The sequence below is a fragment of the Ammospiza caudacuta genome, chromosome 23 (assembly GCF_027887145.1).
Source record: "Ammospiza caudacuta isolate bAmmCau1 chromosome 23, bAmmCau1.pri, whole genome shotgun sequence".
Taxonomy (NCBI): domain Eukaryota; kingdom Metazoa; phylum Chordata; class Aves; order Passeriformes; family Passerellidae; genus Ammospiza; species Ammospiza caudacuta.
This window is the reverse complement of record NC_080615.1, coordinates 8435582-8460781: the sequence shown is the minus strand read 5'-3', so window position 1 is coordinate 8460781 and position 25200 is coordinate 8435582. Positions and strand designations below refer to the sequence as shown.

The 25200-nt window shown below is 51.1% G+C and overlaps 1 protein-coding gene across 1 annotated transcript in view; it reads right to left on the bottom strand.

Moving 5' to 3' along the window:
- The window catches only part of SIK3 (SIK family kinase 3), a 69169-nt gene that overhangs the window by 29322 nt on the left and 14647 nt on the right, over positions 1–25200 (bottom strand). The window contains exons 2-3 of the mRNA XM_058818994.1: positions 4047–4163; positions 2781–2844 (exon numbers count right to left, since the gene is read on the bottom strand). Coding sequence (XP_058674977.1) covers positions 2781–2844; positions 4047–4163 — 181 coding nt within the window. The remainder of the gene's footprint in view (positions 1–2780; positions 2845–4046; positions 4164–25200) is intronic.

Here is a 25200-nt window from a genome sequence, read left to right as displayed (position 1 = left end):
CAAACCAGAGTTTTAGACTATATTCCATCTGACCTCAAAAAGGACACTCGAGGGACCTGGAATAGAGACCACCCTATGTTTAAAAGGAGACATTCATTTCTTCATAATGTCAAACCAGCGACCCAACCACATGCAAAACACGGACAGGGACAAAAATAACAATTTACATTTGGCTGCTGGAGCCCACAGCAAACCCAATGCCTGTCCCTGGTCCCTGCTACGCAAACAAAGTGAATTATCAAACATTTCCAGTAAGAGATGAATCAAAGACTCTTACGGCACAGCCTGGCCGTGCTCAGCCCTTTACTGGAACTTGGGATAAACAGGTGGTGCAGCCCTCCAGGTGCTGAGCTGGGATCCCTGTGGAGCTCCCAGGGCAGGGACAGGCCAGACACACGGCCAGGACTGACTGACTGACTGCAGCCATTTACAGAAACCATCGCTCTCACAGCTGAAAGCTCTGACCTCTGGCACTGCCTGGGAAACACTGACAGCTTTAAGCCTTGGGAAGTTCTGAAAGCGTCAGAGAAGCAATTTAAGATGTATTCCTTACAAAAACCTGCAGTTTATAATAGCACAACAGCACAATGCTGCAACTCTGGTTCTATGGGCTGCACTCAAATGCCCCATGGCATTTGGCACCCAGAACACCACAGCTGTCAGCCCCCTTACCTCCAGCCCTACATTTTAATGCCTACATCATGCAGGTGCTAAGACATGACCCAGAAGAAGACTGAAGAGTCTCAGCACAGGCCATTTCACAGAGCAGCCCCAGTGCCCAGTGAGAGGCACGGTGCCAGTGCTGCACTGCCCACACACACGCACACACCATCCCTGCAGCTCACCCAGCCATTGCCACCAAGCCCAGCTGCCCCAGCAGGGACGGGCACTCAGAGGAGGTGCACGTGAGGTTTTACCCAGGAGGAGAGCCCAGCTGCCCACGCTGCCATCCACTCTGTCTCCAGCACACACAGACGTGAGACCCTTCAGCGCTGGAGGTGCAGGGAGCGCAAGGAAACCTCCCCAGAATGGGCTCCTGCTTCCTCCCTGCAAATTGTTTCCGCTGGCAGAACAAAGTCTTAATGGCTCCTCAGGAAACTCTGAACACAAAAAGCTGAGACTTGAGCTTTCCCCTCTCTGCTCTTGCACTGAGGGCAGTGCCCAAAAATCCTCAAAACTGGGGAGAGAGGCACGACCTCCTGCCATGGGTCTGGAGATGCCTCACGCTATTACAGAGCTGGCTGCTCCCAGCTATCAGTGAGGATAAAATGCTGGGCAGCAACATGGAAATTAGCCATGCTAATGAGCTGAATTTACTACAGCAGAAAATCTTTCAGAAAGCAATTAGGTTTTCACTTCGACTCACGCAGAAGGCTATTTTTGTAACCAAAGAATTCATTCCAAGTTTGTATGTGAGCTTGCACATAGCTCTGGATTTAAAAAAAGATGAGCCCATCCCTGCCAAATTCAACAGAAGAGGGAGAAAAAGTAAAAAGAGATTTATACTTTTCTGTGGTGATACACACCCAAGCCAGCTCCAGGTGATTTTGCTGTGCATGGGAAGGTGAATTTCACAAGCCTTTGGAACTGCTGAGTGTGTCCAGCACCATGATTCATATTTGAATAAACAACTGGAAGGCTCAGCAAGTCAGTTTTTCACCAGGCAATCCACACTTCCCAAACATCAGCTGTCACTCGCTTCCCCTTCGGCTGTCACCTTCTCAGGAGAAATCCAAAGGACATGGACAATATTGACAGGAAGCCATGGCAACCATCTACAGAGGGACTGAGGAACTGGTGGCAGTTTGTATGGCTGCAAACCAGCACTTTTCAGCTTTTAGTTTCCTTAATTTGGGGCTTCTCTTGCTTCACTAAAGGCTTCGTCTTTTACTACAACTCAGCTTCTCCTCCAGAGAAATGAGAAGTAAAATCAAAAGTGAATCTTCTGCAGTGGCTGACGAGGACAGGGGGAGTGTTCCCAGGAGCTGACAGGCCACGTGTGACTGTCCTCACTTCCTTGACTGAAGCTAATTCAGGCACACAGGATTTTCCCCCCTTTTGGAGGCTCATATTGGCAAAGCCAGTACAGACCAATGTTGCAAAATCCTGACTCTGTCACCCAGTACAAAATTCCAGTGTATAAGTAAATTCCTGTTTCTATAAGTTTTGCTATTGTTCGCCAAACAAATGAATCAATCAGCCCACAGCTCTTTCAGTCGTGCTGCACAGATGCTTTTTTCCCTTTCAGGAACAGCTCCTGTGGTCAAGAACACTCAGCCAAAACTCTCTGGGACAACGGTGCTTGGAAGGAATGTAACCAATGCTGGCTAAGATAACATCAGATATCAAAAAGAAAAGACAGGACATGGTTTTGAGCACAAAACCCTTCAGAACTGCAGGACTGCTTGTTTCTTTGAAAGCTACTGACACATCCTAACAGTTCTACTATCATCAACAAGGTTCATATAACTTGCTGGGAAGCAAAGCACTCAGCAACACTAAAATCCAAGTGCATGACTATTTCCAACATCTTTAATACCAAAGTGAGCGCGAAAGAGGAGCAGCACCACCTGTCAATGAAGCCCAAAGAAGAAGCAGAGGTTATGGGGGCTATTTTTCCATTGAGTTGGTCTCATTTATTCCTTTACTCCTTTTGTCAATGGAAAGTTTGCAGGCTGAAGGGCACCTCTCGGCTGAAACAAGAGTGTGGTGGCTATTTTCGGTTTACTGTAGTTGACCAAGTACATTATCTGATTAAAGAATGCAATAAATGTACTTACCAAATATTTCCCCTCCACTGGCATACTCTGTCACCAGATAAATCATCCGCTCCGTCTCCATAACCTGCACACAAGGACACAGCAGTGACACATAAGGAGACTGCTGAGTGCAAGGAGAAACAGCCCTGAAACCACCTTTATTCCCCTGTAACACAGGGAACTGCTTTCATCAAATCCCAGCTATAACCTTGCCGTGCTCCCCAGAGCCACGTGCAGGGGTGACAGGAATGGGGACAGTAAGGATGAAACAGCAAGTTTCAAACACTAAATCTGTAACCACACATTACACTTCACCTGCACCTTCCTCCTCCTGCTCTGTTTCCCCTCCCATTAGCATTTGCTCCCAGGTCTTGTCCTGCTCCAGCAGCCTGGGAGACCTCCCCACCCTGCTCTTCTCCTGCCCTAAACAAAGCCAAGCCACAAGTGTCACCTCTTCAGTACCACATCAAAAGCTTTAGATGGAACGAAACAGGTTTAAAGAGGTTTTTTGGCTCAAAAGAAAGGTTTAAGGAGTAAGTGTGCAAAGAAACACTCCCTGGGTACCTTGAAAGTGCCACAGTCCCTGTAAGCATCTCACACATGGTTTGGCCAAAGCAGCTAAACATTAACCTCTGTCACTTCCACTCAGTTTTAACTCTTTGGAGTCCAAATAAATGTTCATATCTCTCAAGAACAGATGGGAAACAGAGTCCTTTATTCCTCTGCTCCCATCACTCTGCTGCACCCTCCTCACAGAGGGGCACAACCAGCTACCTGTGTAAAGGGCAGACCACGTGGCTTCTGCCTCCGGGGGTTTTGTCTGCAGACAAAAAAAAGTCAAACAAGCTGGAAAAAATGTCTGCAAACAATATGGAAAAGCAGGTCTGCCGCCAGTATTGATCCCCTTCCAGGAAAGGGCTGAGCAGACCAGCAGGGCCTGGGGGCCACAGGGAGCTGGGCAGGAGAGGAGAGCCCAGTCCTGCTCCTGGGTGAGATTTACTCCCTCCCTTAAAGGCAGAAGGGGAACCTGCATCCGGTTTCAACTGGGAAACTGAGAAGCACACAATGGCCATAAACAAGTGGCAGGAGGCCAGCCCACAGCGGAAGCATGATGGCCAGAGAGAGGAGGATCAGCTACACTTTCCCCCTGCCCCTCCAGAGCGCTTTGAGACCTTTAAACATCAGGGGCTTTCCCAGTTCCACGTGCAAGGAATGGAGGGATAGCTCTGGAGGAAATGCTGACATGTGGAGTCAAGGGATGGGAGCTCCATGGCACAATGCTCCTACCTGGTACAACCTGATGATATGTGGGTGGCAAAGCATCTTCATGATCTGGACTTCTCTAAATATCTTCTTCAGGTTCTCTTCATCCAGCTGAGTCTTATCAATGATCTTTATTGCAACCTGGCAGAGAGGAAACAGAAGAGAAGTTACTGACCCAGCTGCATTACCCACACAGCAGCTCCCTGCACCAGGGCTGATAAACCCCAGCAGGGATGGGAATGGGGGGCAGTGTCAGCTTCTAACAATTGAAGTGTTTATTTATCTGTTTTAAGCCAGAAGTGCTCTGTAACGCTACACTAATGGAGTTTAAACAAGTCTAAGTGCTTCCAGTCAGCTGCTCTCTAGTCTCCAAGATTTTCCCTCCACCTCCCTGGCGCTGGCAGCTCCCAGCTCCTTTGGGCATGGACTGTAGAACCACCAGACTCCAAACATGGAGACACTTCTGCGCAAAGAACCACCTGTCCTCAAGTCCACTGGGCACCCCTGCTTCATCCACACACAGCGAGCAGGGATGGGAATCTTTTCTGGAATGCCAGGATGAACAGGAGAGAAAAGGCAGAGTGAAACCTTGATGGAGAAAACAGCTGAGAGAAAAAGCTGCTCTGCCTGGCAGAAGAACATCTGCCCTGCTGCTTCTAAATCAAATTTCAGCCTTTAGTGTCCTCCTCCCCACCACGAAACACCTCTTTGAGCGAGCAGCTCCAGTCTGGGGATTTGTGGGATGAGTTCCCATCCCCCAGCAGGTTTTCTCACTCGGAGAGGGCTCTCCCTGGGAAAAGAACTGCCTCTACAGATCTCCTGGTTGCTTTGCTGGAGAGCCTAATTTACACAAGGCCTGCCCAGGAAGGCTGCAGGATCATGCAAAGGCCTGGGGAAGGGCATGCAAAGCAGCACTGCTGCGCAAACCGCTGAGGATGCACAGCCAGAAAGATCTGACACAGAAATGCCTGGCTTGTCCAGACCCCAGAGCTCAGTGGGGACAAGGACAAGTGCCCTGTGCACGGCAGCGTGCCAGGACCACGGGCACAAACCCACAGGGCACACGACCCAAACACATGTCCCTGTCCTAGTGCCAGCCCAAGGGCAGGGCTAAGGGATGCTCTCACAGGCACGCGCACAACCACACAAAAGCAGCTTCAGATCCTTTAAGGGAATCTTTCTTTGAGGGAACAATCTGAAGCACATGAAAATTAAGCCCCATATTTTATGATCAAATCCTTGCCAGAGCAATAACCGCCCCGCATGTGAGCAGAACCCAGCAGAATCCCGAGAAGGCACCCAAGCACAATAAGCTGTTTCTTTCATTTGAAACCTTTAATTCAGAGCGCAGGAACGCTTCCAGCCTTCCAAGTCACTGAGCATGCTTCCTCCAGCAGGAGCGGGAGCTGAACGGCAGCCAGGTCTGGCACTCGGCGCTGGGAGCTGCTGGCAGGAGGGGCTGGAGCCCAGGCACGAGGTGAAACGGCAGCAGGGGCTGCCAGGCACCGGGGCTGCGATTAACGGGGCAGAGCCACAGGAGCAGCCCAGCGCGGACCCACACCGCAGGCATCCAGGCACGGCACTCAGGAGAGGGCTGGGGATGTACAGGGAGCCAGGGGGGATTGGGGAACGCTCTCCACATGCTTTTCACCCAAGGTTTTCCTGCAAGAACGGGCTTTTGTAAAGCTGGAGCATAAATACACATAAAAGCTAAGCGACGCTTCCTCCGAGAGCAAAGCCAAGATGTCTACCCAGAGACATGAGTCATTTTCAGGCCCAAAGACGTAAATGAAAATCCACAGATCTGGAGTATTCCTGAGCTCCTTACTCATTCCCAGCTCTATATTTGCTCTAAGGAACTCTCATTTCCCAGCTTAATTACATGGCTCGAGCTGACACTCTCGGCCAAGTTCAGGGTATGCAGAGCATCTGATTGCACCCAGCTTGGTCAGTAGGGCCAGACACAACAGAACTGAATTCCTCTGGTTTTCCCTGATAACCCGGGGCAGGGAGCACCAGGCTGCCACCTCCCCATCTCCCTGTGACGCTGCGGGATTTCCACATGGTGAGTGAAACTCCACACCCACAAGACACACAACAGCTGGATGGGGAGCAAAGCCAGACCTGCAGCACTCAGGAGACGTTCTTCTTGAGAAGGAGCTCAGCCCCAAACCCAAACCCACCCTCAGCAGTTATGCAGAGAGACCTGAAGGGGTTTCTTCCAAATGTTTTCATTCCACACAAATGCCTCCAGCAACCGATGCAACATGAAAGGCAAAAGCCTCCTGAAAAATGCTGGGGAAAGCACCTCGTGCTCCGGTTTCAGGAAATGCAGAGCTTCCTCGGGACCCCGCAAGGGTGGAAGGAGGAAATCCCCTGTGCTCTGGGCAGCAGGGACACGCAGGGAATTCAGGATTTCAGGGGGCTGATGTTCCACCCCAGGCTCTGCAGCACGGGAGCTGCAGCTGGTCTGTTCCAGAGCTCTGCTCTTTGGGTCCTTTTGGAGAATCACTGCTTTTCCAGAGGGCAGGACTGGTGGAAAGGTTTTCCAGAACAGGCCAGGTTGGTTTCTCCATTCCTGCATCTCCTAGCTGGCTGATATTCTCCCTTCCCTCAAGAGATGATTTGGGATTTCAACAGAAAAGGGACTGGCTGAGGTCCTTGTGCTGCACCAGCCACACTGACTCCATCTAAAGCTCAAGGGATGGCCACAATGAATTCAGCCCTTTATTTTATTATTTATTTATTTATTGGAGATTATAAACTGGAGAAAAATAGCCAAACAAAAGGATTTTAGGATCTTTAAGGGAAAAATCTAAAGCACATGAAAACTAATCTTCGTATTTTATGATAAAATCCTTGTCAGGGCAATAACTGCCCTGTCTCCAAATATATGTATATATTTATAATTATTTATGCAAAAAGAATCAGTTTAAGTTATAATAAAGCCCAAAATCGAGTGCATTTCCTCATGCTTACAAACACCACATAAAATAAAAGAGGAAGACTAAACATCATTAAGTAAAGCAAAAATTCAGGCACAAGTAGAAGTGGAAGACAACCATGATCCAAATTCTCAAACAATGAAATACTCTAAAAAAGGAGTCTGAGAAATTAACTATTCTTTTATCAGAAGTTAATGAAGCTTACAGGCAGGAGGATAAATGCCAAGCCTGGAGCATGCATGCTGCTACCAATTAACAAAATGTTCCCGCCACTTGTAAACAGTTCATTTATTCCTTCTTGCATCCAAGTAAAACTTGCACTAGTAATTTGGGAAGGAATTGTTACTTGGGAGAAATGACAAGTAGCTAAAAACAATTGGTGGAGAGCAGGCAAGGTGTTCAAAGTGACAGCTGCAGGTTGCAGGTGGCTTGCTCACTGCTTTTCCAGATTTTTCTCCTCCTGGTGCTCAGCTGAACACTGCTCTGTAACTCCTGTGATCCCAAAGCTGTGCTGGGTGGATGCACAGCCAGGCAGAGCCCTGTGGAGAGGAGTGGAAATTCCAACCACATGAAAGCAGGGAAATGGAAGGAGGGATACGGAAACTCTGGGGGCCAAAAGGGAGCACCCAGATATCCCTGTACCAGCACATCCCACTGCATCCCATGGGAAGTCAGGAGGGATGGAAGGCACATGTCAGGCAAGGCAAGGTGGCTTCAGTCACCCCAGAATGCTCAGAGGTGTGGGGAGGAGCCCAGGCTGCCCCTCTGCCCTGAGCTCTGACCACTTCCTTCAGCCCAGCACACAAAGCCCGGACAATTCTTGCTCTCAAACTCACAGGATTCTCCTGAAGTTCCCAAAGTGTACCATAAACAACATTATAAATTCCTACTTTGCTCTGAGATACCAGGTTTTCAAACCTGGCAGCCAGCAGAGCTCAGTATGCCAAGGTGAGGGGCTCTGAAACAAGGCACAAGGCTTGGAACAGGAGAGGGGAGAATATCAACTTGCAGGAGTTAAAACTTCTATGGACGTCTTGTTTCTCAGCTGAGTGTGGATAACAATCCAGACAGACTTCCTTGAATGCACAGTGCCCTGCCAACAGGAAGGGAAAGGAACTGCTGGGTGCCCAGGCGGATGGGCAGGGAGAGGACAGCCACTGTGCCCTGCGCTGCTCCAGCTGCCTGGAAAGGCTCTGGGGGAGAAAGAGGTGGAAGCACGGTCTGTTTTCAGTGGAAAGGAGCCATGGGACACTGCTTCCTTTTATTTCTGTGCTGGGAACAAAGGAACAAGCCAGAGACCCTGGCCTGGGCTAAAATCTGCTCCTTCATGCCATGCGTCTGCTTGGATCTAATTATAATCCAATGATAAATAAAATTTCTTGCATGAGCGATCGTTCCATAAAGAAATCACCCTTTCCCTTTTAGTTCAGTTGTTTCTGCAGTGGTCTGAGTGAAAATGAGAAACTCCCACTTCTTCCAAAAGCAGCCCATGTGCTCAGTGTGATCAGTGCTCACTGTAAAAGTGTAATTATGGCAGCGGCATTCCTGTAAATCAGCACGGATCTCCTCCATGGAAAGGGAGCCAACAGATGGCACCGGCAAAGCGACAGCATTGAGAAAATCAACATGTTTATTTGGGAGCAAGACATTTCCTAGAACTGTCCTGGGGAGTCCTCCTGCTCCAGATTCCTCCTGGAAAGGGCTCAGTAAACAGTCCCAGGGTGTCCTCTGCCATGGATGGAGGTGTCCCTGCCGCTCGGCTCCTGTGTCACCCCGAGGGCACGTGGCAGCCTGCAGTCACACTGAGAGCTGTCACCAGAGAGGGTGTCTGGAACAAACCAATAAACCTGGAGCAGGCTCATCCTCCCAAATTCCTCCTGCATTTGCAAAGGAGCCCCCTCCTCCCTGTCCACCGCAACCCTCCTGGGCTGACAACGTGAGCTGTCAGAGGGGCTGGCAGGGAACAGCTCTTCCAGCTGCTCCTGCCTGCCACAAACACTTGGGAAGCTCGGGAACATGGCCTGTTTGGATTAAGCAGCTGCTGCAGGGGTAAAAATCACTCCTGTAAGCAGATACCAGAGCTGCACGGGAGAACTCCAGCAGCAGAGACCAGAATTATGACAGAGAAGGGGGAAAACAGAGGGCTAAGGAAGCACTCTGAGGATATGTGTATGAGGCACACACGGAGGCACTCAAGTGGCATATGGACACAGGGCTGTGATAAAAACACAAAAACACAGCGTCAACTCCAGGCTATGCAGGTCGTGTCCTCCTCTGCTGGGTGGGTGTCACTGCACACAACGCCGCGCTCCCGCACGGACATTCCCATGGCAGAGGCACATGTTTCTGAGGCAAGCTGTCAGCACAAGCCTGCTGGTGGCTTTGGGGTCACCAAAAGCCGGTTCTCTCCATGCAAACAGGCAATTTGTACAGTTTTTAGTCATAGGAAAGCGCTTGACAAAAGGGAAGCACTGACACTGCTGATTCCCGGACTTCTCTTGGCAAGCTCACGGGTAACACGGGGGCATGTCCTCCTCAGAATTAACCAACACAGAACCTACCTAAGTCAAAGTGATACAGCAAATAAAACTAGGCCAGTCTGCAGCAACATCAGTGGCTTTTGGAGGTGGCACAAATGCAAATATTGGCAGCAACTGAAAGCAGGAAACTGTGGACGAAGATGTGCTCAGAGAAGCTGCATTTGCTCAGGAAGGAAGTTCTCACCTTGTCCACATCCCTCTGCACAATCAATGCAGGGACTTGTGTCTTGCACAAGGTGAAGAAAATACTGATGGTGTTACGAGAAAAGTCAATACATCCAAATCCTCTTGGCCGGCTGCAGTGTTAATACCCGGCTTGTGTGAGCGCCGTGCTCTGCCGTGACCTTTCCCTGTCCCAGAGGGAGCACAGCTGGGATTTCAGTGGCCAAAGCACAAACCCCACATTCACATCGACGGCTCAGAGAACCAGCTACACCCAGGTAAGGAAATATCATCATTTCAGGGCAGCTTACAAATGTCACAGGACAGGAAGCTCACCCAGAGCACCCCCAAGGATCCCAGCCTTTATCCCTGCTGCATTCCTCCTTTCCCAGTCCTGGATTAACCCCGTGCCAGCAGCTGCAGCTTCTCTTTTCCAACAGAAGCCATCAAAAAGGTCCGAGAGGTAAGTGCTCCCCACCTGACACTTGCTGCTTCACAGCCTCAGTGCTGATTTAGTCCCAAATGCAAACTCTTTCCCACTCTGGAAGCTCAAGGGCTGACAGGTAAATTCTGTCATGTTCAGCCACAGCATAGCTGTGTAAATAACGTCCTGCCAGCCACGAGAAAGCCTGGTCACATTGCTAGAGCTCTACTTGTCACACTCACCTGGATGCCAGGTCCCAAACCCTCCTGGAGAGCTTCTCCTCATTATTTCATCACCTGGGGCAACAGCGGGAAACAACAGAGACCCGGAGTTACCTGCCCTGGCTGACACACACTACATCAGAGCATGCTGAACAGCATCAAGGGCTTTGGGATTGCAGAGAAAGGCACGGGGAAGGGAGCTGGAGATGCCAATTAGATAAACAAACCATCCTGGTGCACAAGAACCTCCCGCTGCTGCAAACGGGAGGTGCCGCGAGGGCGAGCGCCATGAATCATCACCTGGGGCTGCAAACACACACCTGGGAAGAGGCCGAGCACAGGGACAGGCCACAGCACTCCACACGGGGCTGGGAAGAGCCTATCCAGGCTGCATGGAATTAGCACACATCCCCACAAAACCTGGTGGCTGCTCAGCAAGTTCCCTGGGCTTCAGGCAGAGCAGCACTCAGAGGACCAAGCAGCGACCAAGGAGGTCAGCCATGCACAGCTTAAGAACAGGAATCCCTTAAGCTACACCACATCTACTTCTAGCCCTTATCCTTCTTAATGACAAGATTTCAAAGCTTTTTAAAGTTCTGGTCAGACACTGAATCTCCTGGCCCCGCCAGTGCTGCCTTTTTCTCCTCCAAGAGCCTCCGTGGGATTGAGCCGAAGGCAGAGCAAGTCTCAGCAGAGCAGACTGCAGGTAGCCACACCTAACCACCTCAAACACAGCACGGATAGCCACACCACTCCTGTCTGCTGGATTGCACAGCTTCACACCGTGCCCTGTCTGCATTCCCACTGACCTCCCTGGCTTTTCATTTCTCACTCTGTTACAGCAGAAAACCCCTCCAGCCCCAACAGCTTCGGCTGACATTTATGCCAGTAATTTGTTTTTAGTTCAGAAGCCTTGTAAAAATTCCTGTAATGCTTCCCAGATGCAAGGCTGAGAACTTCACAGGAGTCAGAACGTGAATTAGAGGTGGTATGGAAAATTATTTATCCTGGTGAGGGAAGAGAGCAAACCACACAGACAAATGGCAGCCTACAGTGAGTGCTGCTACCTGAAACCTGTCCACACGTCCATCCTCAGAGATCAGGCACCAAGAGCTGCATGCCTGGGAGGTCAGTTCATCAAACTCCTCCACACCTGGACCATAAAAGCAGAATATCTAAGAACAAGTACTAAAAATCAGCTTAAGCCAAAGGAAAAGAGGCTGAGGTAAAAGGCAGGCTGTAAAAGCTCCTGCCTGTGGCATCAGCAGGAATTCTAGTGGGATGCAGCAGGACACTGCTGAGCAGAAGGAATGAAGGCTGAGCCTGAACACGGCTGTGGCGCAGCCCCACGATCTGCTGACAGTCTGCAGCACTACCTCCATGGCTTCCATGCAAATTAAAAGCACTCTTGGCACTTACTACACAAAGACTGCACTTGATAATTAAAACCGGTTTTTGAATGCACTTAAAGTGGTGCAGAAGCTCATGGAGGTGCATTTAAATCGATGCAAACTGGTTAACTAACAAATGTGATGTGAAAAAGCAGAGCCCGGTCACGTAAGCCCGGCTGTTTGTCCAGGGAGGCTCAGCTCCAGCCCCTGTGACAGCAGATGGGAGCACTGCAGTTCTGCTCAGGCCTGACTGCACTCCTGCTTGAGCTCCAGCTCGGCCTCCCAGCCACCTGCAGGCAAGCAAAGCCAAGAGGACAATTCTGTGAGGACATTGCCCACCTTGGTCCCCTTCCAGTCCAGGTCACCCGTTCAAACCATTTGCCTTATTGCTGTCCCCTCAATTCAGCACTGCAGCCTACACATCCCATGGAAACAAATCCAGTTCAGTTTACCAACACCTTGAATACCCATCTGTCAGTATTATCTCATGAGATGTCAGCTGAACACTGCAATGGACCTCTGTGCAGGATTCTGCCTCCAAACCTCTCCTGAGATTGCCACTGAAGCATTTAAAGAATCCCAGAATCACTGAGGGTGGAAAAGCCCTCTGAGATCATTGAATCCAACCTGTGCCCAATTCCCACCTTGTCCCCAGCCCAGAGCACCGTGTGCCACGTCCAGCCCTTCCTTGGACACCTCCAGGGATTCCACCTCCTCCTGCGCAGCCCCTTCTGATGCCTGTCAGGAGTTTATACAGAACGAGAGGGTCCCCTTTGCACCTCCTTTTCTCCAGGCTGAGCCCCCCAGCTCCCTCAGCTGCTCCTCATGCCTTACTCTCCAGCCTTGGAGAGAGTTGCTTAGCAGCAGAGTTTTGGAAATGTATTTGCACGCAGGAAGAAAGCTGTGACAGCAGGAGATGCATCAGGAATGCTGCTGTGGAACTGAGCCCCAGTGGGGACTGTCCCTGAGAGCAGAGGGACCACGAGACACGGAGTCACCTGCCGGGTTTCGTGGGAAAGGCCTGGCTCAAACATCAAGACAAGTCTTTAAAAAGCTGCCAGGATATTACAGCAAGCAGGTTTTGAAAGTGTTATACAAAGTTCCCTGGATTGTCATTTTGCTCTAATTCAGTCGTGACCTAAAAATGCAAGTGACGGGGAAAAACAGTGCATTTCAGGTACAGAGTGTGCAGTCAGAGGCAGCTTTGAATTACTGGATTATAAAATAAAAAAGCTCAGAAATAAGGAAATTTAGAAGCTGGTGTGCATGAAGTGATGTGTTGAGAACACACTGTACGTTAGGGTTTGGATTTTTTAAGCAATGCTTATCCTGCAAAGAACACCACTTGGACTGAGAGGTCTCCCGAGAGGAGAGGGAATACCTCACCTCCCTCCTGCCTGACCCATATGGAGCACCCAGCACTGGTGCAGCACAAGTTAAGAGCAGCCACTTTGTAATGACAGAAAATGGCTATTTTTAAATGACAAAACCAACACACGCAGCAGGAGTGCCCTTGGCTGGGCTCCCCAGCCTGCTGTGCACCCCAGAAATGCTCCTGCTGTAAACTGCATCCTGGGAAAACACCTGGCACTGCCCCAGGACGTGCAGCACAGTCAGAGAGCCATCTGGGCTGGGAAAGACCTCCAGGAGCATGGAATCCCCACCTTGTCATCCAGCCCAGAGTACCCCATCCAGGCATTCCTTGGACATCTCCAGGGATGGGCACTCCAAACCTCCATGGGCAGCCCCTTCCGGTGTTAAACAACCCCTCCTGTGAAGAAATCCCTGCTGATGTCCAACCTGAGCCTCCCTGGCACAGCTTGGGGCTATCCCATCCTCTCATCCTGCTGCTGCTTGCCTGGGAGAAGCTGCCAGAGCCACGCGGAGCCTTTGCACCGGCTTCCAGTGGATTTCCTGAGGCTCCCCAAGGGTTAAAGCCACGGACTTCTGGAAGATATTAAGCACCGATGTCTTGGCTTCCCTTCTGCAAACAGCAACAAGCTCCAGAGGAATCTGTCATCCTGTATAACAATCCCTTTCACTCAGCCCAGCAGCCCCAGCGCGGGGCTGGCTCCGTGCTGGGCTCCTGCTCCGGATCCTGCTGCATGCCAGGGGAGCCTGGGCCCTGCACCATGCACGGGAGCTGCGGCGTGCATGTACCGCGTGTGCAGCTCCGCGCACCAGTGCAGCAGCTCCTGCTCACACCAGGGCTGCAGGAGCCTTAATATCACACTGGGATCACCACACAAAGTGACAGAGGAAGGAATCACATCTCCTCTTCATGTGCCACCAGGTCCATTTGGGAATGAGGGATTCTGGGCTCTCAAACAGACTTGCACAGATATTTTCCTAAACCTGGCAGTGTTGGGTCTTTTCTATATCAAAGTCAAACTAGCTGGATGTTCAAAACAAGTCAAAAGCAACAGCCACGCACTTACAGAAAAGGAATTTTCCCCCAATATTGAAGATTTCAAATGCATCAAATGCCTTTTATTCAGTATTTACGATTTCCATGTGCATCATCCTGCTGCTGGCAGAGATGCAAACACTGCTCCCCTGCCAGCACCTCTGAGATCACAATTAGGAGGTGACACCATCACCTCTAGTTCTAGGATTATTTTCAAGGTGCCAATTGCATTAACACTGCGGGTCCTGGAGCCCACTGAGCGGGAAGGGGCCGAGATCCTGCCAGGGAAGAGAGGAATAAAGCACCATGCCAGATCTGGATGATACACCGAGGAATTTTTAGACGCTGCGTTTGCAGCAGGAGCCTTTGTGCAGTTTGCCACGATCAGATGGCAGTTTCTATGGGAACAAACAAGCAGTGGCCCTGTCACAAGATGTCTTGTAGAGACACTGATGAAGGCATTGAGTCTCAGGAAAGTTTTTTATGCTGCAGTGCAGCCTGGCAAAGATACTCCAGCTCAGGTTATCAGCTTGGGAGGCAGAACTAGCAGGATACACCCGAAGTATTTTCAGTACAAAGTCAGCGCAGTTGTTACACTCAGAATCTTGAATCCAGCCTTTGTGTGCACACACAGCTTTGGAAGGCTGCAGTTTGCCTCTCAGACACTCCTCCATCAATAATGATGTTTGTTACATGCCACAAAACCCAGTCACTGGAGTCTGTGCTTGGCTCCAAAAGCAATAGAAATGATCAAACTAGTGAGACACTATTTTTTAGCTTCAAACATCAGAATTTTCATCAGTCACAAGACTACAGCAGAAAGCAATTTTCTTCTCAAAACCACTGCTTCTATTTACCATCCCCACCCCTTAAGTTAATTAAAAATCCTTCAATTAGCTGATTTAGGGAGGGTTAATGTTATTGTCAGGAAGACTGGTTCCCCTGGGCCTGAAAACAACTGTGGCTGCCTCCAGCCCCCGATTACACAGAACATTTTCAGACTCAAAGGTTCCCGAGTATCACCACCCCTCACTCCAGAACTGTTATGAAATGGAGTGGAAATTTTTAGAAAGAGAAGCCAAAAGTGAAACTGTGAGGAATGCAGGCTTCAACACATTAACCCTCAACAACCAAGATAAACCACATCCAAGCAGTGGAGAGTCCCCTCCTCACCCTCAGCTTGCCCAGGCTTTGCAGGAGAAGCAAACCAAACTGTGCCAGCTTTAGCACCACGGATTTACCCCCAGTTAGGTGGGAGAGGCACTGGCTGCCCCCAGCCCTCTCCTGCCCTCAGCAGAGTTTATAACAAAGGAAGGTGAAAGGCTGGCAGCTTGGGTCTGGATCGTAAAGCCCAGATTAAAATAAACTGATGTTCTACAGCGGTATTACCTGAGTGAAGGCAGAATTTCTCTCCCTTTTAGCAAGGGACAATCAGGGAATGTCATTCCAGCTTGCTGAGGACAAAACACCCTTGCAGTCATTTCCACTAAGACCTCCCAGTGATGTCAGAACACAGGAGCTGCCTCTTGGAACTTCAGGAAGTTTCTGCTCCCCCCAAAACCACAAAGATTTGCTTGAAATTTGAATTTGTTTCATAACAAAGCAAGCTTGACAGAAGAATCTTCCACAGCAGTAACTGCATGGACCAACTTGTTAAAGAATCACCTTTCACTTGGGCACGGAGCTGAATTACAACACTAGAGAAGCCTACAAGCCACTTCCAACAAGACTATCTGATTTCCCTTATCAGCAGAAACGACTTAAACCCACAGATTACACGCTCAGGAGCTGAAGCCCTACTTCAAAGCCAAGGCATGATCCAGCCCCGGGCTCTCGGGGCCGCGTGGCACAGCAGGGTGTGAGCAAAAGGGCACCGGACCCTGCCCCGTGCCAGGGCTGCCAAAGCCACCCCAGGAACCTGGCTCTCAGCAGGGCAGCCACCTGGGACACAGCCCGGGTGTCACTGCATGGAGAGCACGGGCCTCGGGCTCGTGATTCACGTTCTGCACTGCGAGGAGTGAGTTCAGGTCTGGGCCGGAGCGTCCCACTAATCACCCCAGCCAGGCTCCCAAATGTCACACACGGCCATTAGCCCCGGGTTGGTGACAGCACGGGGCAAAGGGCCAGAGATCAAACAGCAATGGGTGTCACTCTGATCCCTGCTGCTCCAGCCACGCACATCCAACTCGTTCTGGTGCCAAGAGGCAGCACCCAGGGCACCAGAACAGGTGCCCCCAGACCTGGGAGGGAATCCTGCCCTCGCACCGACGCAGCCCTCACGTGAGGCTGGCAGCCATGGTTGTCACCAGCTCTCATAGCAGGGGACAATGGAGTATTTTTGGAGCACAGATACTGCTATTTTGAAAGCACTTCAGCGCTGTAGTACCCAAATTCTAATTGTGGCTGCTGCTTTGCTTTGCCACCATAAATCCTGTTCCGAGGGAGTAAGACAGCAGCCAATACATGAGCGTAGGCATTGCACAACTGGGCTTCTACAAGCACTTGGTGTGAAGAATAATGTTCTTAAAAGATTTAATTTCTAGGGAATGTTTAAATACCGAAGAGTAAACACTGAGTCAGAGACACTCACTAAATACAGGTAAATGCAGCAGGGGCACGTGGAAGCAAAGCCGCAGCCTGGAATTCTCTCAATGCCTCTCCTTGTACATGGGAAATTCAGGGCCCACAGAGGACAAAGCCTCTTTTATATGTGCAGAAACTGCAAGAAAACAAAAACCAAACAAATACAGCCAACCTACAGATCCGTTTGGGGGTCTTAAACCAAGCCTGCAGCACACAGCCCAGTGCGTCTGAATTTTGGGTATTTGAGCCGTTCCACACACACAAAGCCCGGGGCAGGCAGTGGGTACTCACAGCTCACGGGACCCCTGAGTAACAGCAGCACAGAGGAGATGTGCCCCTGGCCACTGCAAGCGCCTGGGGAACTGCTGTGCATCCCTGGGGTGCAGCACTGCTCCCCTCCACACACACCCCCCAAACTCAAATACATCCCTTTTCCCTCATCACAGCATTTCCTACTTCTTTCAAGCAGCAGGTCAGGACTTATTGCACCAGGACACTGACCACACGTTTCCATTTGCTTTCAGTAGAACAAAAATATTTACTTTCACAAGCACAAGCTGATGTGCTACTAAATCATTTCACTCAGCCTAGACCTAACAGTCCAGCGAGAGCCACGAACAGCCCAAGAACTCCGTATGAAGGCAACCCTCCAGTGCCAACAGCCACAAAACAGAGGTGTGTTTTCTGTGTCCACACAGCCCAGGGTACTTTGTGATCCCAGACTACCCTTCCCAAAGTGCAGCAGCAGGAACTGATGGCACCTGGCAGCATCCAGCAGGAGCCAGGAGCACCTCACAGCTCACGTTAACCCCCTCGCATGGGCAAAGGCACAGCTAGGGCTCACAAAACCCCTGAGACTTCAGAACAGCATGGGTCAGTCCCAGGCAGGGCTTTCCCTGCCCACCCCTGTCCCAACAAAGCCCAAACCACTCAGCCAAGGGAGCTTTGCCTCCTCAGAAGGGAAAAGGGACCACAGATAGTGCTCTGCAAACTTGGCAGGCCATGTGGGAACTGATACAGCCAGGGTGGGCAAGCTGGAGCCAGGAGAACAATTTTGGCTCCTAAACTGGAAGCCTGAAAAATTGGAAGTGGCGCTCCATTTGTTTAAATTACCTTCTGAAACCATGCTCCATATGTGGGAACGAACAGTCACTCTGGTAGCCCTAAACACAACCAGGAGTAAATTGTTCCAAGATGCACATCTGCACTTACCAAAGATCAGACAGCAGGGCTGCCAAGGCAGGGCTTCATTTCCCTTACAGGACTTTGTTTTAAGAAGTCCTAACTGAAAATGGCAGCCCAGGAAGGTGCTGTGTGTGGAACAGACCACCATCACCCCTGCCTCAGCAAATAAAGGTCTGTCCTGCTGCCTTGGAATCACGGAATTGTCTAGGCTGGAAAAGCCCTCTGAGATCAGTCCAGTGACACTGCCAAGGCCACCACCCCTGTGTCCCCAGGTGCTACCTCTACGTGGCTCTAAAACACCTCCAGAGATGGGGACTCCACGCTGCCCTGGACAGCTGTTCCAGGGCTGGACAATGCTTTTGGTGAAGAAATTTTCCTTAATATCTAAATGTCCCTTGGCACAATTTGGGGCTGTTTTCTCCTGTCCCTGTTCCCTGGGAGCAGAGCCCGAGCCCCCGGCTGTCCCCTCCTGTCAGGGAGCTGTGCAGAGCCACAAGGTCCCCCTGAGCCTCCTTTGCTCCAGGCTGATCCTCACCTGCTCCTGGGGCTCCAGACCCTTCCCCAGCTCCACTGCCTTTCTCTGCACAGGCTCCAGCACCTCAGTGCCACTCAGAAAGCAGGTTTTTGTTTTTCTGCACATCCACACAAAACCACAATAAAATTCAAAGTCCAGATGCAACTTGAAGTGACGAGAGTCCCATCTCGAGGGAGGGAGGCTGCTCCATCCATGCCTGTGAGCACAAAGCCAGCGCAGGGCAGGTGTGTCACACACAGATTTCACATGGCCCTGGAGCTCGAGTGCTCTAAGCCCTCCTGCCTGGGCTGGACAGTCAGAGGGGCTGCAGCCAGCAGCTCATACTGTACGGCTCTCGGATGACGTGCCCAGTAAAACAAGCTGCCTGCCTGCCTGCCTGCTAAACCTGGACTATCACAAGACCACGACATAAATGTCAGGCCCAGCAGTGCCTGCTCGCACCCAGCCCTGCAGCCAAAACAGAGTGTGCCCCAAACCTGCAAGGGACTGAGCACAGCCCTTCTGCTTCGAGCCTTCATTTGCAATTCTGCTTGTGTGGGGACAGGCACATTGGTCAGGGCACAGAGAGCATCTGGAGTGCCTGGAGCAGGAGAGGGGGGCAGCTGATTTAACAAGTGACTGACCAGTCCTGGGCAGGAGATTTACTGCAGCTGTACAAGAAAGTACAGAAAAGTGCAGCAATCCAAAACCCTGCCTTGCTTATTCACACTCGATAACAACATTCACCCACACTCTTTCCTTGCCTCTGTGTCCAGGGAAGGGAATGGAGCTGGGAAGGGGCTGGAGCCCCAGGAGAGGCTGAGGGAGCTGGAAAGGGGCTCAGCCTGGAGGAAAGGGGGATCAGGGGGCCCTTCTGGCTCTGCTCACAGGGAACAGGGACAGGAGGAAAGGGAACGGCCTCAGGCTGGACCAGGGCAGCTCAGGGTTGGCACCAGCAGGAATTTCCCCATGGAAAGGGGGCTCAGGCCTTGGCAGGGGCTGCCCAGGGAGGTTTGGAGCTCCCATCCCTGGGGGTGTCCAAGGAAGGACCGGAGGCGGCACTCAGTGCTCTGGGCTGGGGACAAGGTGGGGATGGGGCACAGCTGGGACCCCATGGTCCTGGGGGCCTTTTCCACCCTCAGTGATTCTGTGAAATATTGAGTGCTCAGCTTCAGGGAGCTGATTTAACCTTCAGTGAATTCTTTCCCCCTTAAGCATTTTTAACCATTTAAGATACCTGCAACACTGAAACCCCAAAGACAATGGTGATGCTGTAGGAAAAAAAAAAAGGCTTTAGGGCTGGATAAAGGTTCCTGAGCAGCAAGCCTTGCAGAGCTGTCCACGAGAGCTGTACAGCTCTGCTGAGCACATACCGAACCAATTACACAGGAGCCTCCCCAGACCCACACAACCTCGGGAGCTATCACATTATAGATCCTTATGTAAGGCACAGTGACGTAAATCCAGGCTCCCTTGACACACGCAGGGTGCGAGATGAGCGAGCCTGCAGGAATTTCAGATCATATTTCCCATCTCCCCTATTCATTCATTTGTATCATTTGCCATGACCTTGCTCTCCAGGGACATATATCACCAGAAGGAGATAAATGAGATTTCTATTAATTTGAATGATAGCAGCAAGAAACTGAAGGCGCTGTCTCACCAGGCTGATTAGTATTTTTTCTCTCTTTAGATGCAGATGAAACAAAGGCTTATTTACCAGCTGCAGGACTGGCCACACTAACTAACTGATGGCTGCTGTCGGTGCCAGCAGCCAGATCAGCTCATTTCAGCTCAATCCTGCAGCAGGATGCAGGAAGATGTCAGCCACCAGAGAGAGGAGATCCTGCATGCCCAAGGATTGCTTTTCATTTGTTCAGAGTGTGCGAGGGGAAGGCTCAGGCCAGGACTGCTCTCCACAGCCTGCAGGGAACATGCAGAGCCCTGCTCCTGCTCCAGCCCTGCTGGGTGAGGGGTGCTGCTCCCCAGTCCACAGCAGGTACTGTCACTTTTCCAGGAGAATCACCCTCAACGAGGCACCTACCCTGGGTGTCTGCCCCTGCAGTTACAGCTGGGCTAAGCTGGGGGACTGAGGAGAGGGAAGAGTTGAGTGGAGCCAGCACAGCCAGAGCTTTGTGTGGTGCAGGAGAACTTTTGTCTCTGCAGCAACGAGCTCTGTCATGTTAGCCTGACTTTCTATGATTCAGGTACAAAATGAAAATGAGTTTCTATTCTAGCACATACCAAAAATTCCATAAATCCAACAGCTGCCTCAGGAAAAACAAGAATTTTTCTCTGGTTGCAGAATGTGGTGGAGTGTCAGACAATAAACGTGATATCTGAGATAACCATAATGGTCCAGGACCAGTACGTGCACCTTGTAGAGAGCCCACAAGGCTGCTGGGGAGCCAGTCAGTGCCATCAGACAGGCTCCACAAAAACATATTCCTACAAGCCACAGCTTCTGTGCCTCACATTCCTCTGCTCATTCCCAGACACAACCAGCAGGCTCCGAGGTCAGGCTGCAAGAGCTGCTATAATAAAGTCATTAGCTGCACCCTCAGATCACACAGCCCTGCATCCCAGGGAGCTGCAAGAGGCAGGGCCATCGTTCCAGCAGGATTAACAACTTGGAGATGCTTAAAAGTACCAAAAAAATTCACATGAAGAGGAGGTAAGTGTTTAAATAACAGTTTCACACCCTAACACAGGTGAACACAGCTGCAGGGCCAGCTCATGGCGTGGTGCAGCCAGAGTTCAATGGCCACAGAGGGGACCAGAGCCAGGGGACATCAAGGCACTGAACGTCACCAGAAGAGCAGGACACGAGGTCACTGCACACAAAACACCCCAAAGGTCCACAGTCCACAGCTCCCCATGGGCACAGAGCATTCCAGCACTGCCCAGCTGGAATCACTCACAGCTTACTGCTCAGGAACAACCCGTCCAGGACTGCAGCTCGGCAGCACGCAGATGAACACCCCTGGAAACCAGCCTGGCAGCAGGAGCAGGGCTCCAGGAGGAGCAGGACACGGACAGGACAGGCAAGCAGCTCTGAGATAAGGCATACACCGAGGGCAGTTTCACAACAACCAAGGAAAAAATCAACCCCATGTCGGCAAGTCTTGGGGAACAGCCTGGAGTTATCTCCCTGCAAACCTGGGATCCATTCATCTCCACAGTGGTACCACAGGCACCCAGGCTGAGATTGTGGCAGCTGTGAGCTGAGCTGTGCTGCTCACACAGAGCACAGCTCGTTTCTGGGCAGCAGCTCTGCAGCCTGCAACTCTCCAAGGAGCAGCTGTGGAGGGATGGAAGCAGGAACCACTGCAGGGATGGCACTCCACCACAAAGGGGCACGGGCAGCTCCAGAGCCCCAAGCACAGTGCCAAACCAGTCTGAAAGCCCAAACAGAGCTGCAGAACAGCTGCTGAAGCAGAATGAGCAGCAGCACAGCACCTGAGCAGGTGAGGATCAGCCTGCTCCCACCCCAAGCCTGTGCTCTGCTGTCCTTCCCCCTCGTGTGCACCAGCCCTGCTCTCCAAGGGGAAGCTGGCCAGCAGAGGGTAAACAGCTCTGCTCAGTCCCTCTGGGGAAAAAGGAAGAAAAAAGCTCTCCAACGTCACTGAAATGGAATGTGAGGGAACCAAGTGCACTTGTAGGGGGAGAGAAAGGAGAGCCTCACACTCCAGCCCGTGTGTACACAGCACTGGGCTGGGGAAGGCACACATGGAGCATCCAACAGTGCATCTGCTAAAGATCCCTTCAGCTCTGAGGGTCTGAGGAGATATTTTGGTTCACAGAAAAGTTATGTTAATGCAATGAATCATTTGATAGGAATGTACAGTCATCCAATGCAATGGAAAATGTAGAGGTTTGAGCGTTCAATGTGTGCACCCAGAATAAAAGGTTAGGGTAACACTTCTTCCAGAGGCATTACTCATCCCTGCCTCGGCTGCACATCCCTGCAGAGGTGTGCAGGAGGAGGATGAGCAGCAGCAGTAACTTATCAGCTGCAGTACAAAACCACCAGGTAAGAGCCATAAAAAGCAGAAAGCAAGACCTAAAGCACCCCTAAAGTAAGGAGTCTTTGTGCAGCAGGGCCACCTCCTCACCACTGCAGCTCTGAGTGGGTGACATGAGCTCCACCCCACTCTCACGGTATCCCGAGACACTCATGGAATGGTGGGACTCATCCTTCCACAAGCACTGTGAGAAATTCCCTGTATCAAAGAGCTGACAGGGTTTGCTGAAGCAGTGTAGCCATTTACCTAAGGAGAAAGAAGAGAAGAATGCTTGGTTGAAGCCAGCAGGAATTGTGCATTACACACAGGCTTTCCTGGGCTCCCAAAGCTGCACTCCAAAAGAGCATCCAGTCACAGACCAGAGTTCTTGCAGTGGCTGCTTAAGGACATTCATTCACAGAGATGAAGCATCCCAGCAATTCTAAATACAGCCCATTCTTCACTAGGTGGGGGTTTGTTTCCAAGGCCATGACATGTTGTGACGCAAGAGGCAACAGCACACAGGCAGATGACTCCCTCACAGAGACAGGCAGTGGATTCACCCCGACAGGAGGTAAGCTGGAATCTCTCCCATGCCACACACCCTCCCCAAACCCCTCCTCACGTGCACTCGGCTCTGCTGAGAAGTAACGCAAGGAAAGGAGCATATGGGCAGATCCAAAGCTCTTCTGAATCACTGCTGCCTGCCAGCAGACATATTGCTGTCATTAGCCTCTAGCTCTGTCGCAAGATTTGTTTCTGAAAAGTCTTTGAGCCAACAGATTATATAAAGCTCAGACCCTTCCTCTTGCACACGAGCTGATAGCCTCCTCACTATGGAGGGGTGAGGAAAACACTCATCCCTGCACACACAGGGTGATGCAGCTAATCAAAACAACTTCCCCAGCCAACAGGCAGCGTGCTGCAGCCAGAGCTGAGCTGCCACATAATGCCACTGACAGGAGCATGGAACAGAGTCCCACAATGGTCTGGGTTGGAAAGGACCTTAAACACCAACCAGTTCCACCCCCTGCCATGGCCAGGGGCGCCTTCCACTATCCCAGGTTGCTTCAAGACCTGTCCAACCTGGCCTTGGACACTGCCAGGGATGGGGCAGCCACAGCTGCTCTGGGCACCCTGTGCAGGACCTCACCACCCCGCCAGACCCTGCAAGGTGCTCTGAGGTCTCCACACAGGTACCCTGATCAACTTCAGGGCCTGCTCCAACACTTCCATGTCCTGCTTGTGCTGGGGATCCCAGAGCTGTGTGCAGGACTCCAGGTGTGTCTGCCAAGAGCAGAGGGGCAGAATCCCCTCCCCAGTCCTGCTGCCCACACTCCCTTGGATGTGTCCCAGGGCACCCTTGGCTTTCTGGGCTGTGAGCGCTCACTGCCAGCTCACAGTGAATTCTATCATTCATAATGATCCTGTACAGAAAATCTGCAGAGATCAGAGTTTATTTACCCCAAACCCTGGGGCAGGGAATGGTGTGACCCTCTCCTGGCACCAGGGTCACACCATTCCCTGCCCCAGCCCCTTCCCAGCTGTGCTGCCTGACCTGGCAAGCCCCACAGAACCGGCTCATTAACTCACAAGCACTTGGAAATAACTGCAGGTTACTGCCCAGGGTTCTCTGTATCTTTTATCTAAGCAAAATGCTACAGGACCAGGCTTGTTTGGTGCAACGCCCTTGTAGCTTCTACTCCCGGGAGCAAGTGAGCAGTTAGCTCTGCACACCTCACCTGGCTGCCTTTTGCCATCTTTTACGAACCAAGGCCTGAAAAAAAAAAATGTATTCTGTCTTCTGAGCAGTGAAGCAAAGACACCCTTTTTGGTTTCTTTATTAATACATAGCAGGATGGCCCCCACCAGGTTGTGATAAACTCCTTGTGGTTTAAGCTTTACTGGAAACCAGGCTTCCTACCTTGTTAGTTTTCCATATTACTCTCTCTCATTAAGCAATTTAGATGCTCAAGTAGTAAATCAGAAGTGAAAGGAAGGCTCTTAATCGCCAGATCTAAACAACACTGGCTTTTGTCACCTCGTAACTCCAGATAACCACCATCTCCTGCTCCAAGCTGTCTCACACACTGCATTATCTTTACACCTTCAGGTGTCTGAAGGAGGTCAAACAAACACACTTTAGTTTCCTTGTAGAAGGCTGGTAGTACTCCTGTGGCTGCTTAACACTTGCAGTGGGATGAGGTCTATTATTTCTCTAAGTTCTGGTAACTCAGCCATAAATAACCACGGTCCCTGTGCTGAAAACAGCCTAGAAGAGACCAGGTGAGTGCAGAAGCCCCAGTGGTGCTGAGGCACAGCTAGCCAGCCCAGCAGTTACTCCTCAGTAACTCACTACTGCTTCATCCAGCAATTCTCAACACAAAATACATAAACAGTCCCTGGAGCACAGATGGAAGCTGATCCCTATCCCCTCCCAGGGGAGTTCCCTCATCACTAGGCTACAAAATCATGTTCCCTCTTGCTTTCAGCCCTTTGATGATACAAATCTTACGTTCCTTCCTACACAGTGCCCCGGTTTCAACATGAGAGGCAGAGCCTCTCCTCCCTCCTCAGCCGGTAGCTTGAGGATTTGGGCACTCTCAGAACTGGAGTCAGGGACGCCGCAAGGCTCGAGGAGATGCCTCACCTGGTATCACACCAAGTGCCCTTTCCCAGCTGCCTTTCACTCACCCACAGGGTACAGTGCTCATCTGCCATGAGGACGTGGCTGCAGGAACCATGGAAGCACTGACCTTCCCGGCCCATGGATTTGCTCTTTCCATGACAGCAGGATGCTGA